Source organism: Fringilla coelebs (genome assembly GCF_963513975.1).
Source record: "Fringilla coelebs genome assembly, chromosome: 6".
Taxonomy (NCBI): domain Eukaryota; kingdom Metazoa; phylum Chordata; class Aves; order Passeriformes; family Fringillidae; genus Fringilla; species Fringilla coelebs.
This window is the reverse complement of record NC_140034.1, coordinates 45,780,816-45,807,689: the sequence shown is the minus strand read 5'-3', so window position 1 is coordinate 45,807,689 and position 26,874 is coordinate 45,780,816. Positions and strand designations below refer to the sequence as shown.

At 40.3% G+C, this 26,874-nt stretch overlaps 1 protein-coding gene across 2 annotated transcripts in view; it reads right to left on the bottom strand.

The window, feature by feature from the left end:
- Positions 1-23,955, bottom strand: part of AP2A2 (adaptor related protein complex 2 subunit alpha 2) — a 44,632-nt gene extending 20,677 nt beyond the window's left edge. For both annotated transcript variants that reach the window (XM_084208808.1, XM_084208809.1), the window contains exons 1-4: positions 23,792-23,955; positions 10,266-10,334; positions 2,693-2,835; positions 1,892-2,085 (exon numbers count right to left, since the gene is read on the bottom strand). In XM_084208808.1, the coding sequence (XP_084064934.1) occupies positions 1,892-2,085; positions 2,693-2,835; positions 10,266-10,334; positions 23,792-23,858 (473 nt within the window). In that variant the 5' untranslated portion in view covers positions 23,859-23,955. The remainder of the gene's footprint in view (positions 1-1,891; positions 2,086-2,692; positions 2,836-10,265; positions 10,335-23,791) is intronic.
- Positions 23,956-26,874: the final 2,919 nt, after the last annotated feature.

Below are 26,874 nucleotides of genomic sequence, written 5' to 3'. Positions count from 1 at the left end.
TTTAAAATACAGTGGTTAAGGCACAGCAATACCTGCAGGACAGCTTTATGCCAGATTTCACACTGACTCAGCATCCCTGGCCAGGCTGCATCTTTTCAACAGAAGGTCACTGAAGTCTTCTTATGATGAAGTATTTGCTCTTAATTTTTCCAGTAAGTTTACTTAGTCAAGTTTTCAACTATTATAGAGGCTACAAGACATATGTAATGATTCTTTACAAATTGGAGTGACATTTCACATCTTATATGAGAATTGAAAGTTCATCTCTTCTGATCAAAAGAACAAGCTTCTTCCAGGCTGACTGAAATCAGACAGTTCAGATATACTACCTTGTGAATGTGACCAAAGCTGGATCTACTGATAGGTCCTGCATGTCAGATAGAAATCATGAACTACTCAACAGCTTCAGCACCTACAGCTAGAATGTAAGGTGGCTGTCAACAAGCACAAAACCCACACATCTATTCACCTTGCCATCCCTGCTGCTGGTACAGAAATGGACTATTTTAAGAGTGGCAAGCAACTATTCTAGTTCAGTGAACTCCTTTTCACAAAGTTGTTGATTAAGCATTTTGTGTGATGCACAGACAACAGCTATAAAATGTACAGAGCACTACCAGTAAGAGTTTTAAGAGGCAACTTATAAAGTGCAGTCTTGGTTAAATGTTCAGAAACCTCTGTATCCCCAGTAGAAATTCAGCCCAGCTATTCTTGATAAATGTATCAGTTTTCCATGAGATCAAGTTGTACCTCAGTTAAAAACCACAAACCTATTCCTCCCCTGGCTCTAATTTATATTTAAGCCAAGAGAGCTACACTGAACTGGCAAATGTAACCGACAATGCTCATTCTGCCCAGGTCACTTAGACAGGACAGGCACACAAACATGTTTCCTATATATTATCTTAGAAATGCAGAAGGAATGAGACCCTGAAGAGTGATCTCAGAAAACAAACGCAGCTCGAAGTTTAAACACTGACCTGCAGGTGCTGCTCTGTTTGCAATTAGTGACCCCAAATAAAATTTTCAGAATTTTTTAAGGCTATCTTATTAAAACCCCATGACTCATCACTGCAGTATTGTCTCCTCTATGCTACATGGAGAACAGCACCTGGCAATGGCAGTGGCCTGACATTTAGAATACAGTTCTTACACCATATGTCACTTTTTATATTAATGTAAGACAGTTACTTGTTATAAAAAGATCCATGCATATTTTAAAACATTTCATATCCCTAGAGTTTAAATACACTGTTTGCGCTTGGACATTTTAAGTTTCAAAATAAATTAGCCCTACAACCACAGGTCCAACTTTACATTGACTTAACTAGAGTTTCAGACATTTGCCAGGTCTGTTTAGAAACTTTCAGCAATACCAAAATAAGAAAGTTGGTGGTGACTATTTGCCATTTACATGAATTGCTCTTTACATGGTTAGTAGATGAAGAAAGAAAACTCACAAATCAATATTATCATGTTCCTTATGAAGTCAGTACATTTACATAAGAACTTCAGTTTATAACAAAATTTGTAGCATAAACATCTATTTAGGTTCACTTATTTCTTTTTTCATCAGGAGAGGTAAGAAAAGTAAAACATATTCATGTGGTATTCAATACCACAGATTTATCCAAAACAAAAATCAGATCACAACAAGGCTGTACAAGCCTATTCAAGACATGAAAACTCTTAATCTTCACTCTATAGTCTTAACACTCCTTACAAGCAACTCCACACGCAGGCAAGTGAAAGCACCTGCAGGTACTGGAACTGTCATTATCACTGCAAGCCCAGGGCTGCAGAGCCCAAGCACAGATTAAGGTGCTGCAATGGAACCGAGTTGCTGAAAAGTTTGTTGGTATTCTATTTGAAAGAGGCCTGTCACACCTACCCAGCCACAAGAATTTTGGGAATTTCTCCAGCAAATGCTTCTGCCATCTCCCGGCTGCCCACATTGGCAATGCAGTGCAGAGCGAGGCCCATGAAGGTGGGGTTCCGGCTGGCCAGGTCGTTCTTGATGGCATTGTTTATCAGGCGAATGAGCTCGCTGTTGGAGTTCACCAGCACGGAGATGAACAGATAGCCCTGTGAGTCACAACATGGAACATCTATTTGAGCTGACTTCATTTATTGTGGCATTAACAGGAAATATGTTTTCTTTGACACATACACTTCTCTCCAATACCATATGGGCATTTAGAGCGAAGGCTAGAAAGATTGAGTGAATTAAGCAAAACTAGTAAGTTCAAGTGTTACCCTAATTATCTGGTTTTAAGTGTTTTGTCAGTCTATTCTGGCATATACTCAAGATTGTTTTAGATGAATGGGGACCAATCAAGATTTTGGTTTATTATTCAAATACTAATAAGTTACATGCACCTGATAAAGACAGCTTTGCCTAGAGAGATGGAAAAAGAGACATTCAGAAAATTAAAAGGTTCCTTATCTTTTAATGCAAGACTCAAGGCAGTTTCTTAACAAGAGTAATAATTTTATGCAGAATGCACATTTTTTGCAACTAGTTCAAGACTCCCTGTGCACAAAGCTGTTTAGATTTCAGAATCATTCCTAGAGCCAAAATAAGGCTTTAAGCCAGGGCGGGGGGAATGAAGCAAAATTCTTTACAGACTCCACAACTGAGGCAGGATATTAGACAGACCAGTTTATCTTTTTTAGAGCTCAAGTTACTCACAATTTGTTTCTCTGTATATCTATTGGAACTGAGCAGGTTTACAGCCTCCATGTGACCAAAGTCAATGTCATGCCCCAGCAGAAAAATGAAGAGCAGTTTGCAGACATACTTTTTCTTACTGTAACCATCTAGAGCCTTGTCACCTGAAAAACAACGAAACAGACAACAATTAAGTCTATGTTGAGCTTTTACCTTGGTTCCTTAGTGATAATTCCATCTACCATTATCTATGTCCTAAAGGATAGTCAGGAAATAATGCTGTCAGCTAGTCCTTGAAGTATCCTGCAGTGTCTTTGGAGTATGTTTTTACTAAGAGGCAGCACATCCATGTTCGCTCCATTTTCATTTTGCTGTTTCAGTTAAGAACATTTCTGTCTTCCGTACACATTCTTCTCTTAAATCAATAATCAAACCTTTATCTCAGTAAAGGTGTTAACATACTTTTCCAAGTGCACCACTGTAGAGAACTCAGTAGCAACAAAAAAAAAAACCAGCAAGTTGTTTTACAAAGATCGGGTGACAATGGTCTATCCCAAGGACTCCAAGAAACACATGAAATGAGATTACCATGAGAATTTTCAATTTTTGTAAAATGAAAGTATTCACAAGTGTTCTAGTTTCAGAAGAAAAATGCACTTCAAATAGGTTTGGCCATATGTTCAGTACTGCTGATTTTAGAAGCTTGCAGAAGCAATATGGAGCAGTGCAGCTTCCAGTTCATCAGGAGACCATTGCTTTTCCTGAAGGGAAGAGCTACATATGAACATAACACTTTCTGTGTTACATTCCCTCCCTACCTCAAATCAGGAAATAAACAGGTATCCAGTAAATCAGGCAAATACTGACCACTGGGTAGCAAAATTCTGATATATACTGCTGCCTAAAAGACTATATAAGCTCCTTCACCTCAGCATTCTGGGCCTGGAAGAACTCATCTGTCACATCAAGTGTGTATTCCTTAGTGACAGGCAAGCTCAGCCAGAACAGCACTGCATATACTACAGCTTCAATAAGGTATCCCTTACTCATTGCTCTTGCCAATAAAAGCTCTAAACTACCTTTTAATTTGATATTTAGCTGCCTATTACATAAATCTGAAGTTAAAAAAGAATCTTAATAGTACAGAAGTTGCTCCTTCCTTCTCATGAACTGATACAGAGCATATTAAATTTACCAGGCTACATGAATCTACAGTTCCCCTGGATTTCACACTACATTGTACAGACTGGATAAAAACCAAGGAAACCTTATGACTACTAACTTATAGTTAGTGAAGGACTTAAGACTATCATCTGTGTGTGAAGACATGTAACAGTGAACCAACAGAAAGCATACTGGCCCACTGAAGTACACAATACTAAAAAGTTATGTTTACAGACTGCAAATATGCATTTTGGGGGTTGCTTTCTATTTTGACCCTAAAAAATACTTCTATTTAATCTTATTTCAACTGAGATCAATTTAAGCAAACCACTGCTATTTTAATGCAGACAATAATACCCTTCTAATTTGGGTTTTTAGGCACACGTTGATTTTAACCGGCACAGACACTGTTGGCATCAGTTGCCAACAAAAAGCTTCACCTTAAAAGCTATTTTTATGTTGTGCAAAGAGGAGTCATCTTCAGGTCCATACTACAGAAGGCAATATATGTCACATTTTACTTCCATACAGAAGGCAGCACTGAAGATACCCATGGCAGTGAAATTCTGCTGTACTGGGTCCTGTGAGCATCCTCTGACAACAGCCAGCTCTGCAGAAAGCTATGTAAAGACATGTTTTCTTCAAGTCACTTTTACAGTTTGCCATAAGGTTCTTTTCCTGCTGAGTCAGCAAACAAATATAGGGAATTTTGTTCTCCTAGACATCCAAATTACTGTCAAAAGAACCAGAGTAAAACATCCAGTGAGAAATATTTTTTTTCCCTTCTTTGGAAGCAATATAGCCAGAGGAAAGAGAAGATACTCAACTATGTCTGCTTATCTGCTGTGACCTCCAAACTATGATGTAAGCAACAATGGAATATTCTGCATAAATACTTCCTGTTATACTATTTTCCCAATGAAATGGCACTCAAGAGCATAAGCTTCTTCCTATCCCACCATATCCCAGATCAAAGATACCTTTCCTTAGGAGAGGCAAGGAAAAAAACCCCAGAAATAAAACACAGGAAAGGCAGTGACAGCTTTAGTTTTCTAGTATTTTTTCAGCTGCTTAGGAAGAGTTGTAGAAACTCAAGATTTTATTTTAATTGGTCATCTACATAAGATCCAGAAGGAAAAGAAATAATCAGTGAATAAACCAGTGGGTCTTTACATTACCTAGCAACAAAAACCACTCTAACTCCCAACAAGCCAGCTATTCTAGGGGACCAATGAAAGGAACAGGTGATGCTCATTACCATTAGCAGATACTATTGTGACTCACAGAAGGGGGCACTAAATAAGCTGAATCCATTTTAGTCAGTCTAACTCTAGTGGCCAAGCTCTACATAACTGGGGACTTACTATGGTATTGGATAGCATTAATAGCATGAGTTGCTTCTCTGAGACTCAGATACACCAAAAGACATCAGAAAGTAGCTTTCACATGAACTTCACCAGAAGTGAAGACACCCCAACCAATCTCCAACCCCAACTGAATTCCCAGCAGGCCAAGAGGCTGAACTGCAGCTGCCTGTTAGTGTACAATCCGTCAGCAATATACAAAAGTATTAAATCTAATCTCTTATATTCTCAAATGACTGGTGTTGACTTTGTGATACCAGAAAGGAAGGGGTAGTACAGAATGCTGCAACCCAATTGCTTAACGAAGTACACAAGGGATGAAAATATGTATACTTTGAAGCCCATCAACTTTCACAACAAACTATCTGTCAGAGTTTAGCAATTCCTTTTTTAGGTTTAGGACACAGCTATTTAAAACATTATATCCTTCCAGGATCCCAGTATTTAAAGAGCTAAAAGTAGCAAGGTCCTTGGATCTCAGGGTATTTGAAGAATTTTTGATAGAAGCTACGCTTTTGATAGATGCTACTAACAAGCAGCTTCCTTCTCCACCACGAGGTATCAAAGAAAAATATTGTAAAATCAGTACCTGAAACACCTTTTCCGAAGACAGAAAAATGCTACACTGACTGCTTTCAAAAGCACCTGTTCTTTGTATACAGAAGTGAAGGAAATGTGAGAGTTCTCAGGCAAAATTTATAAATTATAAGTTAGAGTTCCTACAGCTCTTCAAAATCTTATTAGATCCCAGCAATAACAGAATATCAGGGGTTTTAAAAATTTTTATTCTTTAATTATCTGAGCAATTTGAAAAAAGAGCACTTCAAAGGTCTCACAGTAGTTGTCTAACTCCAGCTGTGTTTTAAAGAAGTCTGTGACCCTGATTCTTATTGAAATTTTAACTATTCTACTCCCTTCCATGTCACATTTATGGAGAGTTCTGAAGGTTCTATTTTAAACATTACTTACAAGTCTCATTGCTTAAGTATGTGCCAAAATAGTACAGCTTCCCCCAGTCCCAAGCAAACATCCGAACAAGAGCAGAAGGAAATGTCACATGTTGTGTTATCTTTATTGCAATACACAATCATTTCTTTTAACTCAGCTCATTTTCAAATGCTTTTGGGAACATTTGCAAGTGCTGCAAATCAAGTCAGCAGAAACAGGAAGGATTCACAATACATGTCAGCAGGTTTTGAGCACAGTGGGCATTTCAAAGGCTACTTGCCTTTCCTGAAAAATTTATTAGTTATTTGGCTAAAAAAGAAATTAAGAGCTGATTAACAATGAGTACTATTAAGAAACAATTACTATTTCCAAATTTCTGTGTATCACCTCCCTAGCATTTGAACACAGAAGTTTTGGTTTTCCTCACTCATAGATAACTACCACACACCCCTCTGAAAAGAAATAAGGCAAGAAAGTAATTTAAGACCTTTTGGTTCTCAGGCAGCAGCTTCCAGCTCTAGACTGGAACATAAGTTAAAGAACAGCACTTGCTTTTCAATCTAACTCAGCGTACTTAAAAGCCAGTGTACTACACTGTTATTGAGCCCGCTACCAGCAAGAGGGGTCAGGAAAACAGTTTAGTCCTTGAGATGTTCACTGGGGGTAGATAAGGAAGCCTGACAAATCTAATCTCACTAGCTTTCACATGGCCTTAAAATCTTAGCTTTTAAAACCACAATAATGGCCTTTGCAAAATAGAATGCACAACACTGTTTCTTTGCTTCCTTCCTACACTGACCTCTGTTCATGCAGTTGGCAGCAATCCAGGGATACTGTATCAGAAGGCCACTACCAGCTTAGAGGCTGAGAGAACTGAATTTGAGTTTTATGAATGTAGCTACACTTTGAGACAAGATCTGCATTTTTGTAGGGGTGACAGTCCAAGCCCTCAACATCAAATGCTGAATAACTGTGGCAAACAACTCATACAAATCTATAAACTAGTATTTATTTACCATACTACTAGCACCAGAAAAAAGATCAGCCCTACAACTCATACTTGTCATATTTGAAGCCTGATTTTACTTCCAACAATTCAGTTTGTCACTGAAGACACTTTATGATTTTACTGTGTGATTATCTTCACACGTGATCAAAGACAGTGTGACTGTGCAGGCCCATCTTAAATATAAAGCCTATCCTTTCACAGCCTGCCAGGAAAGCAGTTTACTGAGTTCACAGTTACACAGCTTCTGTTTAAAACAGGTATTTAGAGCCTTAGCTTCCTCCAAAGGGCTACCATGTTCTTTGGGAAAATAGAGATAATTTGCTCAAATACAGCAAATCAAGTCAGCAAAAGAAAAAAAAAGAAAAAGAAAGAAAAAAAAAAAAGGCAACAATTAACAACTCACATTTGGCATTTGGGCACTTCTGCATGAGCTGAAAAGAAGATACACAAGCATGTCTGAAATCTAGCAGCCACTCTTGTAACACAAACTCTACTAAGCAATCAAACAAAAGTAAATTCTAATGCCAGAGTAGAAAAAAGGAACAAGTCTGAATCAGGCAGAGAACAAAGTTCCTCTGACCGCAGAAACAACTTACAGATTTGTAGGCAGCTTCATTAATACACAAATTCTGGTTTGAGAGAGCAAAGTGACACAACAATTTAATAAACTGGATATTTTTTCACTCCCAAAGCAGTTACTGCTCTGATGCTGAGACTTCCAGTTTGGTTCAAGCATGGGAGCAAAATCAGCTTACAGTTTGAACATGTAAAACAAAAGGAAAGCATCTCGGCACACTTTACTCCTACAGCTTCTCCTTTATCACACTGGTCTAGTTTCACTCTAGTACATTCTTATCTCAGTTGATGCAGAAGCATTTAAAGCAACTGTCAAGGACACAGTGACCTCAGCAATGGAGCTTCCTCATGCTTAGACAAGAGACACAGTCACCTTAAGTACAGAGATTCTAAATTCCTTCAGAGCTTGGTGCACAAAAGCTGGATCAGAACCCAAAGTCATAGTACAAATTCCATCAGTTGAAGGAAACTATTGCTTGTGCAGAGATGTGAAACTTTATCCCAACCTGTTAAATACAAGGGTACTTTCAACACCAAGTTACCCAAACATTAGGCAGACATCAGGCATGACAGCTACTTGAATGCTAAAACAAAGGTAGAAATATTGAGGCTCTGTCTGCAACAGTGTAAGAATACACCTTGTAAGTTACACAGGATGGGCATCCAGGTAATGCAACATTACTGAAGGCCCAGAGGTAGACCAGACTCCTACACCAGTGTCATGCAAGAGCCTCTCTGTCAAAAGGTCTTGTTTCTTGGACCTTTCCCTGACTACAGCCATGGAGCCAGTCCAAAAGCTGCATCTTTGGCCAAGAAGGGCCAGTAACTCAGGGCACCAGTATTCACCACAGTTATTTAACAAGGGACTTCATCTTAAGTTCATAATCACACATTTGTCTTAATCCAAACTATTTTAAAACATTTTAAGGTCAGAGCTACATGATAAGAGACTACGCTAAACTGAGTAATCTCCATTTAAACCAAGAAAAAAATGCATTTGAAGGTCTCTTAATTTTTATATAAATGTTCTGCAAGGAAGAACCACACAGCATCAAGTCCATGTGGGACTCCTGCAGCCGGAAGATAACACAGCTATCAGCTCCTCACGCTCTCAAGGCCTCAAGCAGTTACACAACAAGTTGTCTAAATACAACTTTTTCCAAATTGTGACATATATGTTTTTGCTCAGGCTTCATCAAGTTATTGTCTTCAGGTAATTAAAATTTTCCACTCAAAATCCATACAGATTTAGTAATAAACCATAATGAAGATCAGCTACAAGAAGGTTTAGCCATCTTCCACTCAAGCTACTGAATGAGCATATAATGACCTTTATTCAAAATTATTTAAATAGTGCTTAAAGGATGCTACACAAGGTATGCAGGCTAAAGTTATGACACTACTTTGCTGAAAGCACCTCTATTCTCTGATCACTGCCTAATTTATGGTTCTACATATCCAGTGATTCCAATGATAATTTCTCCCCTGCTTCACAAGTAAGCAGAGAAGAAACTGTTCATGTACTTTTACCTATTTTTCTAAGAAAAAACTGTAAACAAAGAGGCATGTGATGTCTTTTAATTTTGAAGAATTTCTTGAGTGCCTAGCACTGTGGTTAACTCTTCCCTTCTAAGCTGTTGATGACACCCAGGTTTTTAAGAGACATGCTGCTTAAAATGTAGCCACAGATCATTCGAAGTTCAGGAAAGTTATTTCTAAGCCAGGATAGCCAATTCATTAGTGGTAAATTAATTACTACAAGTCCAGCAGATTCTGAAGGCACATATACGATCTCCACATTACAATACCTTATCTAACTACACACACCACCCCATAACTAAACAAAACTTGCCACAGCCACTACTGTTATAATTTCAAAATGTCCCACCTACCCTCAGAATCTTTAAACTTTGAAACCACATGCACAACTTGAATACAGCTAACAGCATGAGTTTTACTTTGTGTTGTTTAAAAGTTAATTGCTGCCACTTGAAATTAGTTACTGTATATCCTTTGTTTCATATGAATAATTTGTACTGCTGTTGCTTGTGATCAAGATGTATAGCTTCAGCAACTACACATTTTAATTTAATTCTGCTAGAAGACATCCTAACCCATTACTGGCTCAGGGCTGAAGAGGGAGGAAGGAAGAAAAGTTTAAACAGATGCTGTTTTACTGGAAATAATCATGTCCACCCATCTTACTTCAAACTATTCATAGCCTCGCAGCTTTCTGAAAACAAACAAGCTGAGCAGTCACGTGGTTAAGAGGGCAAGTATTAGAAATAGTTTGTGACTAGTAGCCCAATTCTTTGATAGAGGAGGGAGTTCGCTTCTGTTATGGCCAAGAATGACAGGACTGTCACAAAGTTCTATAGTTAAGACAACATTTTCAACAGTAAGTCTAACAGACTGCTCTAGCATTTTGCTTGAGTCAGCAGTTGACAAAAGATGTCCAAGCATGTAAAAGCAAAACCCCATAAAAGGAAGTCATATGGAAATATAAATGGTACAGTATGATCAAGTCACTTACCTTTAAATTTTGACCGAATGTTTGCTAGTTCTTTATTTATCCTCTTTATCTCTGCCTCTTTACTTTTGCCTGAAATGAAAAGAACATGTATCAGGACACAATCCTTTGGACATCCCTCTGCCACCCGAAGCATCTTTTCACCCAAACAGAAACATACATTTGTGAACGTACAAACAACAGGAGTTATAACTCTCCATTTCCATCATTAGAACTAAAGGCAAACAGAGGTAACTTAAGCATCACTTCGTACAGGAATTTGAGAAGCTCTAAGGACCTCCCTGTTTCAAGAAGCTTTGCAGACTTTAGACAGTGTCACTTGCATATAACCTGAGATGCCATAGCTACTGACTTTCAGAAATGCTCCAGTCTTTCTGTTCCTGAAACTGCCCAGAGAAAAGTGAATTTTACTTCCTATGTGATTACTAAGTTGACAGTGCTTTGAAGAAGTGAGTCTCCTAAGCACAATCTTATAAACAAGTAGCTCAGGTTATTCCTCACCTTAAGGACAAGCCAATATATTACTTTTCTGTTGAACGGTCATCCAGCTCAACAGCTTTAAAAACTTTCTTAACAGACTGAAGAAGAAACGCAGTACACTCTCAAGGAGTTCAAAGGCTCAAGACCACACACAGTTAGGATACAAGTTCAGACTTTCAATGTACCTCATGAAAGTCATTTGAAAACCAGAAATATTTAAAATTTGCACTTCATTAGATTACTTGTCAACCTTATGCTTCTCAGCACCATCAGTATTTCATATCAACTTTTGATTCCAAGAATAGGTATTGGGATTTCTAGTACCAATTCAAGTTACATAGAGAAACAGCTGCAGTTTAAATTCTGATAATGCAAACTTATTCAAGTAATATTTGCATTGTCCAAACCAAAAGAGCTTATTACTCTTTAGCATTTTAGTTTTGGGTGACTTGAGATTGTACAGACATCTGGGTCCATTGTCTCCTACAGTAGTAGAAGCACAGAAGGGTAAAACAGCCAGCTCGGGCATTGTGACCAGGTGCCTGTCATTTGAGGGAAGCAAGTGAAGTACTTCCGCAATGCAGATCTGGCCATTTATTTCTGTAGTTAATTTAGACCTGTACCTATTCAAAATTTCAACAGGTCGAAAACTTTTGTCCATTTTCCAAAAGTTTCAAGCAGTTTCAAGTGTTCCAAACATCAACTAGCAGCAGAAAATGACAGCTTCCTTCCCTCTTCATCAAATATATTTGCTACAAGGTTATGAGTAAAAGTCTCCTAGCCCCAATTGAAAATGGTCCAGCCTTATGATCACATGTCCTGTGTTCACACCACACACTTCCCCCCACCACTGGGATCACAGCTACAGCTATGAATGTGCAAGTAGGGGACATGACAAGGCTTGAAGAGCAGATCATGACCAGCATTCCAAAGCACACCTCTCACACCTCTCACACCAATCTCACACCTTTCTTTAACAGAAACATCTCAAGTATTTAAATATCCCACTACATTTGCATATCGAAAAGCCTGTATCATCCTAGGATTGTTAATCCTCCCTTTACTACTCCTTTGGGGAATTTACAGCAGGCCCTATAAAAGGTGACTAAGTAACTCAAGGAAACAAGTGCCTTAGGATAGTTTAACAGCAAAGTATAAAGGAATCCCTTGCCAAGTAGGAATGAATCTAGATTTTGTAATTTCTTGACTTAGACTCAAAAAAAATAAACTGAAGTTAGGCACTTCTGAAACCAACTCTTGCATAAGATGCAGAAACTGCGTTTGTATTAATCTGCCTCTAACAATGGCCACAAAAGAACAGACACAGAGCAGCACACTGTACAAACAGAAATGTTAGGCCCACTACAGAAGCAACTACTTCAGTTTGCCTTGTCCTTTTAACAAAATACCTACAGACCCCACATATTCACTTGAAATGTAATTTTTCCATTCTACAACAGTGTTTTGTAAGCTGCTCAAAAGACTTAAGTGCAGGGTGCCTCAGCAGGCACTCCACAGGACAAAAAACAACCCATAACTTCAGAGCTTAATAATTTACAATACCCGTTCTGAAACAAATTGTAGTTGCTATCTGTATGCACCTTGATTTCCAGATAAAGCAGAAGATAATGTCCACAGTTTTACTTTGACCTAGAAATTCCAATTAATTTCTAGAATGACAAAGCTAGAGAACACAATATAGCTCCCTCCGTTTATAAAGATGCATCTGCTGGAATCACAGTCTAACAAATTTTCACTAATATATTCTGCAACACATGAGTTTTGTTCCAATTTAACTTGTCAATCTAAAGAAAGCTGGTTTTAAAGTAGTAACACTATTTATTGTGTAAATGAGCAGTAGGTTGTACAATCTAAGACCTGAAGTGTCTTCCTTTATAGATTTCAGATTTATCTTAATTGGATTATTTGTCCTGAGCACACAGCAGAGATACTCAAATGTTTGCTTCTAGGGCCCTTGCCAGCATTAGGAGTTCATTACTACACTGAAGCAAGTTGTTAGCTCTGGGGTCCCACTCTCTGACAACCGGGGCCACAGCAACACACCCCGAAAGAGTGCAAATGTTTATGTAAATAAACAATGCTCCAATTTTGTAAGGTATTTCTCTTCAAAGACTTGAAAACACTTCCCTTATTTTCAGCCATACATCTGCTTCTGATGAAAAATTTAATCTCCTAAAGCTATTAGTTTATTTTCCCTTTTACCATGGGAAAAGCACATCTCATTAAGACATAATCACAGAGTCTGGAGATTTTGTACTTCATTTACATTAACAGGGCAGAGAATATAGAGCTCAGTCTGGGACACTGCTAGCCTGAGTAGGATATTTAGTTTTTAAATTTAGAAACCAGGTCTTTACTCTGTATCTTTAACCTATGTTTGTAAGGGAAGTGATTTGCAATATTTACTTTGAATTATTAGCAATTGTTTCTCTAACCTCAGCAAGCGTGGTAATAATCACAATTTTAAAATGTTAAAAATAGGGTGAGGAAAGGGAAACAGTAATACATATCAGCCAGCTTTTCCTAACCTAAGATGACACCAAGGTCACCTTTTTACTTTTTTAAAACCACCAAAACCTCCTGGCAAACCATTCAAGCAGCATAATTTACCTGCTACACTCACAGATTATCATTTACTGCTAGAAATTGGGTTCTTTGTGTCCTAAGCAAGCAACAGAGCATTGAGCAAAGCCTGACTAAAATACTTCAGGAATTTGTGAAGTCAGCACCTTTCGTAGAAATAGTCTGCAGGCTCAGCAACACAAACATGGAAATCCCACCCCTATGCACACAGCTGTAGCAGTGAGATGACAGGAACACCCAGAGTCACATCTGAAGGTTTATCATCTCAACTTTTAAATCTTACTCAGCATATGAACAAAAGTACTTTTCAAATAATTCCTTCAGGCTGTTCTATTTTGAAGGCAGTGTATGTTCTCATCCAGACTATGACCAAACAAACAGCATAGCAATTAGCAGGTTTAACTCATATATTGGAGTTCACATTAAACAATTAAGTTTCCACCTTATTACTAATTACAGTCTATGCAAGCCTGAAATTGTAGTTTTAAAGAACAGCACCAGCACACCAAGTGTTAAATGTCACTGCAGGCAATCACACAATGCTGAGGACAAATGACAAGTTAAAACCAGGCTGAAGTATCTAACCCCCAAATTTCCTCAACTCCAGCAGTTTATATTGTATGGTAACCTTACTCAAACACGATTAACTGCTTATATTAGAGGATGACAAAGCAAAACAAAACCTCACAGTAGAAGGCAGCTTCCATTATAAAGGACAAAAGAAAACAGACGTATCATAAAACAAGAACCAATTTCTAGCTAGATCTGTCCCACTAAGTGTGGAAGGGCACTGTTAAAATGTGTTTGATTACCTGAAGTTTTCATCACATTACTCTGACTTGCCAACATTCACTGAATAATTTCTATAGGCATATTTTATTTTTACCATCACTAGAAACACTCAAGTAGTCTTTAGGACAGTAAAAAGAAAGATGATGATAGCTGAAGGAGTGCTATGCTGCAGGAAAAAAGGCAAACATTTCAGAGCTAACAAAGGCAATTGATCTGCCACACTTACAGGCTCTTACCCAGCCCCCAGTCTCATAAAATTATCAGAGCTGTATACCAACAAAATGTTCTGTAACCACACATCCAGCTTGGAGAGGCTTTAATAAAGGTCATGTCATGTATACAGACTGCTGGGTAGGACAGTGGTTAAGCCAGAGCACAAGAAGATTATGTTCCATATAAGTTCAGGCCGTATCCTTCTCACTTTCACTTACTCAGACTTACCCTTTTAACAGACTATCATTAAATATCTGTAAAAAGTTATTAAAAGAAGTGACTGCAAGTCAGTCAGCTTTGGTTGCTGTTTTGCAGTAAAGACATGTAGTGTTTGTCGCCTTATGGCCTTCCTGTACAAGTGCTGCTTATCATCTCCAAGATGGGTACTGAGCACACAGGTACCAGCCACAACACAGTCCAAGGTGCTTATGAGTGATTACTTCATATTTGGCAGTTTGTCAGACTTCAGACTCCATCATGCTGCCTACTGCCTTCATTAGAGAAGGTAAATTTAGTCTGTAGAGCAGTATTATCTTTAATTACCATCTTGTTTAACAAAGACAGAGTAGGGAACATCGTAAGTCACGCAGCTCATCAAAGAACCAACTACTATTCTTGTATTTCCTAGTAATCCAGGCTACAGTCAGCACTTCAGTACTGCACAAATACACCTCCATTCCTCCGCATTACAACCTAAAGAACGAGAAAATAGAGGTTACAGGAAAGGGGTTTGTTGAGTCCATTTATTTGAAAATAACACCTGACATATCTTAATAGTAACCTCGCAGCAGGGTTGCAAGGTTAAGTAAGTGCTTCAAGGTTAGAATTAGTGGGTTGCTTTGGCTCACTCAGACAGTGACCTGCTCCATCAGGATTAACTTGTTGCTATACTAACTGCAGATTGTTAAAGTCAAGTTTGAGGCATACAACCCCCCTGTGCTAACTAGAACTGCTAATAGTTCTTAATTTCATACAAACCACTTAATATACTTCTGACCAAGCCTACACATTTATTTCCCAGAGGAAGAGAGAAGCATTTTTTCTATCAGCAGCTACACAAATACTGAGCAGAGTAGACTTCTGAAGGAAGGCCTTGAGACACAGGCATACTGTCAACATTTAAAGCAACAAATAAATAAATCACTTTACAAAAGTTTAGATGTTCCCAGTACTCATCTGGCTCCAATCTGCTTAAGGCCAGCAGTCAGTGTAATTGAGCCCAGCCAATAAGTCATTATGAATTTACATACAGGTGAGAACTCATACACTCTTAGCCTTAGCTGTCCTATGGCCATCTGACAATTTATGATTACAGATGCACAACTGCTGGCATGAACTATAAAGCAGAGGATAGGAGCTCTGTTTGCACAAGGAAAAAGCCTGCCACAATTCTGTCATGCTTCTTGAAGGCCAGCAGTAGTGTGAATTTTTGTGGCTCTATCATAGGTCTAATATAATATGAACTCTATTCACATTCAATTATCAAACAGACCTTGAAGAGAGAGGACAAGTCTACTTTTTCTGTTTAGAAGAGAGAATACAAATGCCACCAAGGTTAAGAGCAGGAACTTCTTGGAATTCCTTAATGGCTAGGAAAACTTACTTAGAAAGAACACAGTTCTCACACAAAAGATAAATTCTCAATTTCAAAGGTGATGTTAGACATCTTCCCTGAGAGCTGTAAGTCATTGTTTTCCAAACATAAGAATGTTTCTTGTTATGTTTTCCTTGGCCTCTACATTAGGAGCATCCAAGCTGATTGGCCACTTCAGTGGGAGAGACAGCACAGCCAAACTGCTACCCAGCTTCCCTTGAGCAAACGTTGATAGTTTGAGAGTCAGTTTAATCAAGGCTATGCTTCTTAAGAGACAGCTACAGACAGTTCCTAAACACTGTTCTCATCCTGGCACACACATTTCTGCTACTACCTTGTATTGCTGCAGGTCAGTCTGGGAGCCTAACAACCAAAAGCAATATGGCAATGTCTAGGCTAAGGCTTCGGCTAAGGCTAAATCATGTCAGGTTCACCTCAAGTGATAATGTGCCAGCAGAAGACATGACCAGGTATAGAATAAGTTCACCCATTCACTGTCTAAACACACTTCAGTTGGCATAAAGCAATCAAATGACCCACTTGCCTTTTCTATTGCTAAAACAGCCTGCAAGCATGATGCAAAGACTACACTGCATTCTTGAACCCTGCTGTCAGGGAACAGAGAAAGAAACTGGTTGAAAGACAGGGAAAATCAAAACAAATAATAGTATCTCCACTGTAAAAATGGTAGAGATAAAGGAAAATATGCACATAAAGGTAATCAGTGCCTCCATTTTCGCCTCTGTGAAAGAGCTTTTTTACTTGTTCATATCAGTAAATTAAACCATTACTTTTACCTGCCAGCAGGACAGATACTCATGTTACAGCTCTAGAGGATAGATTAGCCATTTGCTATGCAGATCATGATCTTCATGAAGTAAACCACCAAATCCATCCTCCAGCTCTCCCTAATCGCTCAGATGGCTCTTTAGCACAGCAGGGAAGAGGGCAAAAGAAAGGCAAATGTGTTGCAAAGCAATACATTAGAATGGTCTGATTGCCCATCCTCACATTGTCAGTCTGTCTACATAAATTCCTTCATTTGGTTAAACTATCTAGGCTACTACAATAGAGGTGCAAGTTCCAGCTCCACCTGAGTCTGAGGAGCTTGTTGGTGCAATTGCCTACAAACTCTCTGCATTACTAATCCAGAAACACTACAATAAAATACTGAATACCTTTACAAAAAAAAAAAAGTTAGTTAGTATGGCTTCACTTTTGTTCACAAATCAACCTGTTCAAGTCTGCAGAACAAGAGGCTTTTTGTTTACTGATGTGCTAACATCCTGTTATGAACAAAAACAGGAGTGCATGCTGTCCTTCCACAAGATGTGTTTGATCAGAAGAAGAGAAATGCCTGTCATGTTGAAGATCACAAATGGCACAAAGGCAGTTTAGGAGTGTTGTGTCTTGGGACATCCTGCTGTGATTAGATAGCTAAAGAGAGAGACCAGTGACCTACCAATATTTTAGAACTTTATGCAGAGTACATTTTCTAATATTCTGCACAGTAAGTGAACTACTATCCACAGAACTGACTTCTTCCTCCACTATCTCACTAGAGATTTGCCCCTGTAACAACACTTCTCAGGAAACAGAAGGGAGTCAAAGGCTTTACTGTAATCCACTAATCCATTAACTCCTTGTCCTCATAAAAGAAGAGAAATAAGAACACAAAAGCAGCTTTCCAATCCAATGTAATAAACTGCAACAATTTAATACAAGTTTAATGATTTCAGATGCTTACCATGGCTATTTTTTTCTAACTAAGCACCACAAGTTAAGAGAACATTTGAGAAGTAACCGGGTAACAACATCTAACTTAAGACCAGATCTTTCCCTAGAAAAACTGAAAGTGTACTGGAAGTTCATATCCAAGTGACTTTGTGACTAACAGAATATCTATCTGGCAGTTTAGGTGGCAAAACAACATTGACTCCTATCAAAAGAGAAGCTTTAAGCGAAGAAGATATGCAAACAGTAAATGCAGGGTTAGGCTTGTACACAAAGCAGCTCTTCCTCCTTCCTTGATTGAGCAGCAACCAACCCGTCATTTCCTTGACCAGTCTTTTCACACTGTAGAGCTACACTCCCTTTAACAAGATACAGCAGTATCTGCTCTGATTTACTGCAAGTCACTGCGCACTCTCTCCTACCTTAGCTCATGTTCAAACAGAACAACTGTTTGAGGCCTATCCTAGTTTAGCTATCACTTCTAAACTACTGTTTCAGGGACCTTAAAATACTTTTGAACTCATTAATTAATGCAGATATGTAATAGTCTCTGCAATAGTCCTTAATTTCCTCTTATCAGTCCTTATGGGCAGTCTTTATGCAAAGGATTTCAAATTAAGCAGTCCAAGGTATCTAATAGAGAGGTTGGATGTCACATGAAAGATTCTAGCTCTTTACTATCTCTCCTCCATTACTCTCCCCTAAGCCAAACATGCACAAATTAAACAAGCATTTAAAAAAACAAACAAAATCCCAGCCCCTCAGAGCCCTTTGAAATGACCAGGAGCAAGCCAAGACAGAGAAGACATGGGAAGAACAGTTTTGTTTCAGAGATCCTCCTCAGACTAATCTCATGCTAATTGTGTTTTCCTTAAAGCACTCTCCTGCAAATAGTAGCAAGTGATGCAAGACTTAGTGCTTATTATAGCACGTTCTTAGAGCTGTTTTTTCAGGCCAGAAACCAACCATATTAGATGTGCTGCCACAGCCTTGAAGAAGCCATAGGAGAGCAAACCAAGATGTTTTGCCTTCAATTTCTTCAAAAAGGTAAGTAATCTAAGAATACATGTAAAAAATCTCTGAATGTCTAGAGAAGTATTTTAAGTCCCGCTTTAACACTACATGCAATGCAAACAAGAACTCACACTTCAGAGGAGCAATGCAGTAGCTTTAGCCTACACAGTGACAGCTTATTACTGACATATAATAATTACTTACAGATAACTAAATCCAGCTGTATGTGCTCAACTCGCTCTATGTGAAGTTTGTTTCACTGGGTGGCTGTTCTCACAGAGAAAAATAACTCTATACATACCCATGTAGTCATTTAATCCATGTACATGCCCCTTCTACCAACACCTGCAATGCACTTCCATAACTTATGGAATAACCTACCATCCATTCTAACAGGTGATCATCATACAATGAATTTAATGAACCATTTTTTTTCAATCCCCACTTGCTGATCTCTAACCTGATGCACCAGTCCCAATGCAGTGAAGCAAAGACACATTTTGGGTTCAGGTTCAGGACACTATCCCTTGTCCAGTACAATGAAAATTTAATGCATTAAGTTCTATGAGAAGAGATAGACCTTTGTTTATTGTATTTGTTGCATTTTATCTAAGGAAAAAAGTTGGCCTGGGGAAAAAGAAACAGTAACTTGGAAGAAAACATACAAAGAAACATTTGGAGAACAAACTCAGGAATCCTTCCTCTGTCTGTCCAACTTCTGGGGCAAAACTGAAAAGTTAAGACAGTTACCTAGCAAGGGAAATTAAGAACTGTCTTGTCCTCCAAACCTGTGACAAAAGCAGCTTTTGCCTCTATGTAGACACATGTCATCAACCTAAGAGAGGAACTGGCTTCCCACTTTTTATGTGGAGCAGGGGGTTACCAGTAATACACTTAATACAGTAATAGAAACAATTTCTACATTACAGGCTGCAAATGAAAGGAGAAAAGCAAGCTTTCCTGGTTTTCAGGGTGAATAGCAGAGCACTGCTGCTGCAGCAGAATAGGTTGAGTGACAAATAACTTAAAAGTATTTCATTGTGAGATGAGCATAAAGCTGTACTCAAAAAAATGAAAATAGACTCCTGATGATCTGTCTGTCAGCTAAGACAGCTGGAGAGTTTATAAAGCACCATCTTGCATAAGCCAATTCCTTCAGCAGCTCTGCAGTACGTACACAAGAAAAGACTTAACGTACTATTTAAGAATAAATATTTCTTGCAGGAGTCCATATGCATATAACACATGCAGATCTTGTTAGGTTTTAGTTCATGTGGCACATAATCAATGCAGTGACAAGGACTCCTCCTGACCTGAACTCCTAAGTTTGGATAGCACTTCATCAAACCACAGGATTCAGAACTTTCAGCTCCACTCCACTACAGTCTTTTGTACAGCACAGCCACATCTAACTATTTTCTCAGTCACACCAACCAACCACTCATTAACTGGGCTATCCTAATCAAGTACAGCAGTTTGGCTTTCAGCGTGTAGTTTTCTTGTCTCTTCTCTGGTGTCTATGAAAGATAAGCTAAAAACCTACTTACTGTAGTAATTCATATATGTTACAAAACAATCCAAATGAACAAGTCTCTAGAAAAGTTCATGCATCTGTTGGCAAACTGACAGACATCTAAAAGGGTTATTTTCTAAAAAATATTTTTATCTGCCATCTGCACTAGGACCTCCATATGCAAAATGCAGAGCCTACAATAAGAAGCTGTCCTGAAACTAAATTCTGGAGAGCAACAAGGAACTGCAGGATAATTCATTTTCTTGTATTATCATACTTTGAAAATTCACTTGATCTTTGTATGAATAAAGAACATTTCATTTTGAAAGAAGACACTCAATATGACAGCTTCAGAGAGACTAGAGCAAAGTCAAAGTGCTAAGAAGCCTCTCTCAGCCTTAAAATATTTTACAACTGCTGCTCCAAGTAGTATTCCAACTGTTTTTAATGAAAACATCACAGACTTTTGAGAAATCAGAGTACTTTAAAGTAGTCTGCTTTAAAAAGTACATCTGACATAGAAGTATTTAAGACAAAAATCAAGAAGTTTAATAGATAAGCCATGTGCCAAAAATATGTCTAAACAACACGGAAGTGACAACCAAGCTTTTTAGTATTAAAGACAGGCTGGTAGTGCGAGCTGCTTGTTCACAATCAGCTACAGTTGTAAACACTGAAAGCTGCTATCAAGTAAGACTTATGTGAAGCCTGTAACAGACCGGTATAAAGATAGGCAAGACAGGCATCACTCCCAAATCAGTAATATATCTAACCTCAGAGAATCCTACATTATTTAGTGCTGCAGAAATTGTTGATACGTCCAAAAAATAAATCTTGATGTAAGGAGATCAAGCATTTCCAAAGGTAAACAGTCAAAATTTACATAAGTATCCCGGAGAAGTTTAGGTTAGTTGAATTATTTGAAATCACATGCTGCGCATCCATCCGAGCGCAGTCAGCACACAACTGCATTTCCATTTTTCAGCAAGATCTAGAATGTATAATCCTTATCTGTGCATACACCCCCGCCATACACACCATGTTTCACCATTACTCATAATCTGGAAAGGCTATTGGCAAACTAAAAGTGCCAAGCCCTTGTGGCAGTATTCAAAATAGATACAGGAGTCCAGCAAAGCCAAAATTTGGATTGAAATTAAGCATACCAGCAGAACTTTCCATGTTACTGCAACTATCAGATATTTAGTCCAATTTTAAGGCTAGAAATAGAGGTCAAGAGCTGCACATGGTCTAGTTTCCTTCCTTAGAAAAGGAAGACTTGCTTTCTCTGCTTTGTCAAAAGATGCTGCTCACCTTAACAGCTGCTACTTTTTGTTCTTGACCACATCTAGCTCCTCACTGAAGAGGCAAAGAGGGAGCTTTAGCCAATAGCAGCACCTGCAAAGCCCAGAGTCTCCAGAGTACTTCTGTGAATACTCCAGGAAGCACTTTTGTGAATCTTACTCTGTGGACACTAGCCCAGGGTTAGCTGGCAGCACTCAGAGCTCCACTAGAGAAATGCTCAAATGCCATTCACAGCTATTTGGAAGCTTCATACATCACCTACTAGTGGGAATACCAGCTCTTCTGCAGTTGTTTAGAAGATGCTGCTACTTTTTTCATTATGAAGACCAGAAAGATACACAAGTAATTACAGCTTCCAAACATTTGTCTGGACAGAGACAAAACATTTGAAATATAACACTATTTGTTTGAAGAGTCAAAGTGTTAACAGTCTATTTGTACCACCAGTAGGTTATATCTTTGTGTCTCCTGCAGATAACTAGAGCATGAGAGGTTTGATGTCTCATCTGGACCAAGGCAGCTTCAGCTCTCTTCCCACATTGCCTCGTGGGGAAATAAGTACCTAATTTGTTACATCCTACCATGTTAAATTTTGTTATTTCACGCCCCTGAACACATGCTACAAACCTAAGAGCCTAAATGTTTCTCTTGTATTTACTTCCAGTGAATTCCACTGAAAACAAGCGTGGACAAATTCAACCAATTTCAAGACACAAAACACTGATGAATCAAGTCATACTGTTTCTAGCTAAATCAACGAAAACAATGATTAAAAAAATCATTGTGAATTATATTGGGTAGATACAACAGCTTAACAAGTCTTTACTGCTATGACACCAAGGGGAACTATGTTATACACATAGCTTGCACAGAACACCAGGACACTGGAAAATGCTCACTAAATAGCAAGGCCAACTAGACAAAACAGAAGAGCATTTGTGTAACCTGGAAATGTTACACTACACATTTAATAAGCCATCTTCTACACACACCAGAGTGAAGTCTAAAGCAACCTAAGGACCTGCAACTCTGCTTTGAAAAACAGAGTTTGAAAAACCTTATTCAAACACCTTCTGCTCTAGGGAAGATTATCAACCTTGAATTTGTTCACGTCTCAATGTCCAAATCACCTGATTATAAAGACAGTGCATTTAAATGCTCTCATTTTACCAGTATAATTTCTTTGCCAGGCTTTTTTTTATTAGAAGTCATCAATATGAAGTTTTTCAAGCCAGTGCGATTAAATAATTCCAACGCAAGCCCAGCCAGAACAACATCATTTGCATTAAAAATTCTCCAAACCTGTTTATATCTTAAGAGAGGAATGCCATTCCTCCATTGCTTTAAAATAGCCTCAAGTGATCTACAGAGACACACAGGTGGACAATATAGAGCTGTTTCATCACACCAACCGCAGCGACCTTAGCCCTTCCCCAGGCAATTCCTGCCACATCATACACTTAGATCTCTAACTCTGATTAATATTAAACTATTGTATGCAATTCTCGGACAAAAAGGAAGACTGAGCACTGAGGTGTGCCCCCACACATACCCCTTCCCCCCACACCAAGCAGCAGCAGATTTGTACTCCTCCTCTTCCACTGCACTCACAGACACGCTCCCCCACATCTCTCAGGGCGGGGGGGTCGCTTACTCGCATCTCCTTCCATCCCATTTTTAATTACACCGATCCCAAGCGCTGATTTCCATCAAAGAATCTTAAAGCCAATTTAAGCCAAGCCTAGGCACACGCACTGAGGGCCCTGCTCTCAGGCGCCTACAGAGGCCTGTTTTCCATCAGTGACGTGATGAACCGAGAGCCGCTCAGGGATCTGGAAGGAGCCCAGGACGCCTCTCCCTGCCCCGCCGCACACCCACCCGAGCCCCGGCACCGCTCCGGCGCATCGCGAACAACGGCGGCACCGACCCCCTGCACCCCCTCGGCCGGGGCGGCCACCGCGACACTCAAGGACGGGCGAGGGGGGTGACAGGGGCGGCGAGGGCGGAGGGAAACACCCCAACCCACCCACCCAAAACACACAAACCCATGGGCAAATGCTTTATGCTGCCCCCCCTCCCCCCCCGCCGCGCCGCCCCCCCGAGCGCGTCGCCATTTCGTGAGACAGGAGCGCTCCGAGCTGCCCGCTGAGGGGATTGGGGCAAGAGAGAAGCGATGGGAAGGGGATCGAGGGATGAAGCCCCGGCCCCATGGGGCACCAGCCCATGGCGACGGCCAGCGCGGCCCGGCCCAGCCCAGGCCCCAGCCCCGGCGCCACTCACAGTTGCGGATATCGGAGATGAAGACCGCCAGGCCTCGCATGCCATCGCCCTTCGACACCGCAGGCATCGTGGCGCACGATCACGGCCGCCCTGGGACGCGACACGCCGAACCCCCGCAGCCGCCGCCCGCTCTCCCCGCGGGCTGCTTCAGGCCGCTCCGCCGCCGCCGCCTCCGCAGCGCGCAGGCGCCGCCGGGGCTCCCGCGCCCCCGCAGCTGCCGAGCGGGCGCTGCTCGGGCGCCACCTGGCGTGCGGAGGCGGGAGCGCCGCGGGTGCGCCGGGCCCCCCGCGCCTCCCGGTGCCGCAGCCGCGGCGGGCGCGGTCCCCGCCCGTCCCCTGGGATGTGCCCCGAGATGTGCCCCCACTCCCGGGCATCCCCCGTGCGACCCGGCGACCCAAAAGGACTGGCTAGCTGGAGGCTGGGCCCCGGGAATCGGCCGTGCCCCGGCTGGGACGCGATTTCCAGTCACCGCCCGTGAGGGCAAACGGGCCCGGGCCGAGGTGAGGAGGCGGCAGGACGGCGTCAGCCGCTGTGTTCATGGGTGAAATCACTGCACGCTCCCTGCTCGGGAACAGGCTAATCCCTTCCTCTCATCGTAACCCAAATGGCGGAGAAGTTTGATGATTTTTGAAGGTGAAATACCAGGCTTCTCAGGCACCTCAGAGGATGTAACTGTTAAAGGAGAAGGAGAGGGACGGCCGATCAATATACCAGAAAATTTCACTCCGTCAGTTAAGCTTTGACCAGACTATTGATCTGGAATCTTATTTTTCAAATGTGAAGAGCAAGGTACAGACTCTCAGTGGTATAGTCTGTAACAACATGCTTTCCACAGGATGGACTGCAGGAGGCTGTGCCTTGGTCCTCCTCCTCACAAGTGCACGGGATCTACTGCACGTACCCTGCATAGTCCCTGTGAGCATTGACAAGGCCGGAGGATACTGTGTGCAGCTCCGTCCTTGGGCACATCCCTTTTGTGAGCCCGCCATCGGCTGTGCGAGTGGCGCAGTTGCTCTGTGTTCATGTAGCAATTCCCACTGCCTGACTCCCTGGGCATGCAGGCGTGCAAACCCAGGGCCACATTTCCTCCTGATGGCTGTAAACATGCAGAGTGACACAGTCCCACACCACATCTGCTCCTGAGACTGAAAACATTTCAAGGTTAAAGTGTCTTAAACATGCCAAAGAGGTGGGACTGTGTAGAGCATTTAATATCTTCAGCTGAAAATAGGTTCAAATGGTCTCCAAACCAGCCTAGACTGCGTAGCCAAAAGTGTGCTGGGGGCTTCAGTCATGATGCAAGGGATTAGTATGCTTAGTGGAGAATAATGACTTGCAGAATCATGGGGCTTATGGCTACTGGAGATCAATCAGTCATTTCACCTCCATTTCAGCATACTTCAAGCCATTTCATTTCATCTGTCGGTTTTTTGGGTTTTTTGGTTTTTTTGTTTGTTTTTTTTTTTTTTTACCCCAGTGAACTTAGCCCAATATCTAGCTTCTAGCTATGGTCTATCTTCCAGAAAGGCACTGAATCTCACTCTGATATAATCAAATTCACTGTTGCCCTGGATAGTTTGCTCCCATGGTTAATTCTCCTTGTTTAGAGCTTGCATCTTGTTTAGATTCATCAAGCTCCAGTTAATTTCATGATACATTTTTCTCTCATAAAGATCTACATAATACTTGATGCCATCTGTCTGACAGTGGCTGTATACCTCAAGGGTCTATTCTGGGTGTATTCAGAATACATTGTTACATGAGTACTTTTTAGTTGTGTAAGTATCTAGGAGAAAGGCAGGATGACAGCATGTGGCAGTCACGCAATTATCCCTTTGTCCCTGGATCCATTTTGTAGACCAAGTGCAACTACAGGCAGTTGTGCACAAATAGTCTATTATTCAACTCATTATTTGTAGGCTTTCATGAAGAACACTCTCCTTTTTCACAGCTTTACAAATAGATTTTGATGCTTAATAATAATTTCCATGCACCTTTGAAGATGAAATTTTCCCATGTCACCATATGAGGCTTTTTCTGTGATCAGAAAAAGAAAGAAATCTTTTTTGAGCTAGCCAAAATGTTGAGCTAATTTCTACTCCTAAGAGCACAGTGACACCTAAAGGCTCAGTCTATCAGTCCTGTCTGGCTGTATTCCTGTCAATACTGCAAGTCATGCAGGCATCCAACTGCCTTTTCAGCAGTGGCTTAAATATTGCCAGCAGAATAGCTGTAGCAGTACCAAGCTAAGCATGAGCTGCAAATTCTTCTTGAGAACTGGGAAAATATCCAAGTGGTTAACACATCTGGATGACTCTAGTTTTGCCTCATACAGCTAAATGGTTCATTTGAAGGGGCTCAGTATGCAGTACACATACCCTGATTATTTTATGTCAACCTCCTTTGACTGGCTTTTGAGGCTTCACTACGTTCACCCTGCCTCAACAAAGGCTTGTGCAATCAGGACAAACGTGTAGGCATGTCTGTCCTTACTGCCTCATAACTTAGTAGTGCATTTCAGATGTCTTGGTAAGGACAAGGTAGAAATTTTATGTGAATAACAGGTATCCAGAGGAAAGAGTTTGTAATGGTCTCTAGATGCATCCTGGCTGAAAGAAACATTGTAATGTGAACTCAGCTGTTACTCAGCACAGAGCTCACACCAGGCACAACCCTTTGCAAACACACTGAGTTGGTAATTCTGTAAAATTTTGGTTTGAGCCTAACGTCTATAAAGCACCAGGCTGCCTAAAAAAAAAAAAAAACATAAGTGGTTCTCTCCATCCCAAGTTGTTATGATTATTTAAGACATTTATAATTACTGTAAAATCAGCATTAAAGGGGAGATGGTACTAAGAAATATTTTCCTATTACATAAAACTTTTGGCATCACATTTGTTTGCCAACAAATCCACAATGTTTGTCCCCCCCTTCCCATTTTATATGGGAGTTACTTTATTTTTTTTTTCAGAATTTCAGTGCACTTTGGTATAAAGGCTTTAATAATTGCATTGACCTTCATAAAACTATCACCATTCATCTGAGTGTTTTCAGCTGGTGAGGATCCAGTTGTGGGAACTACA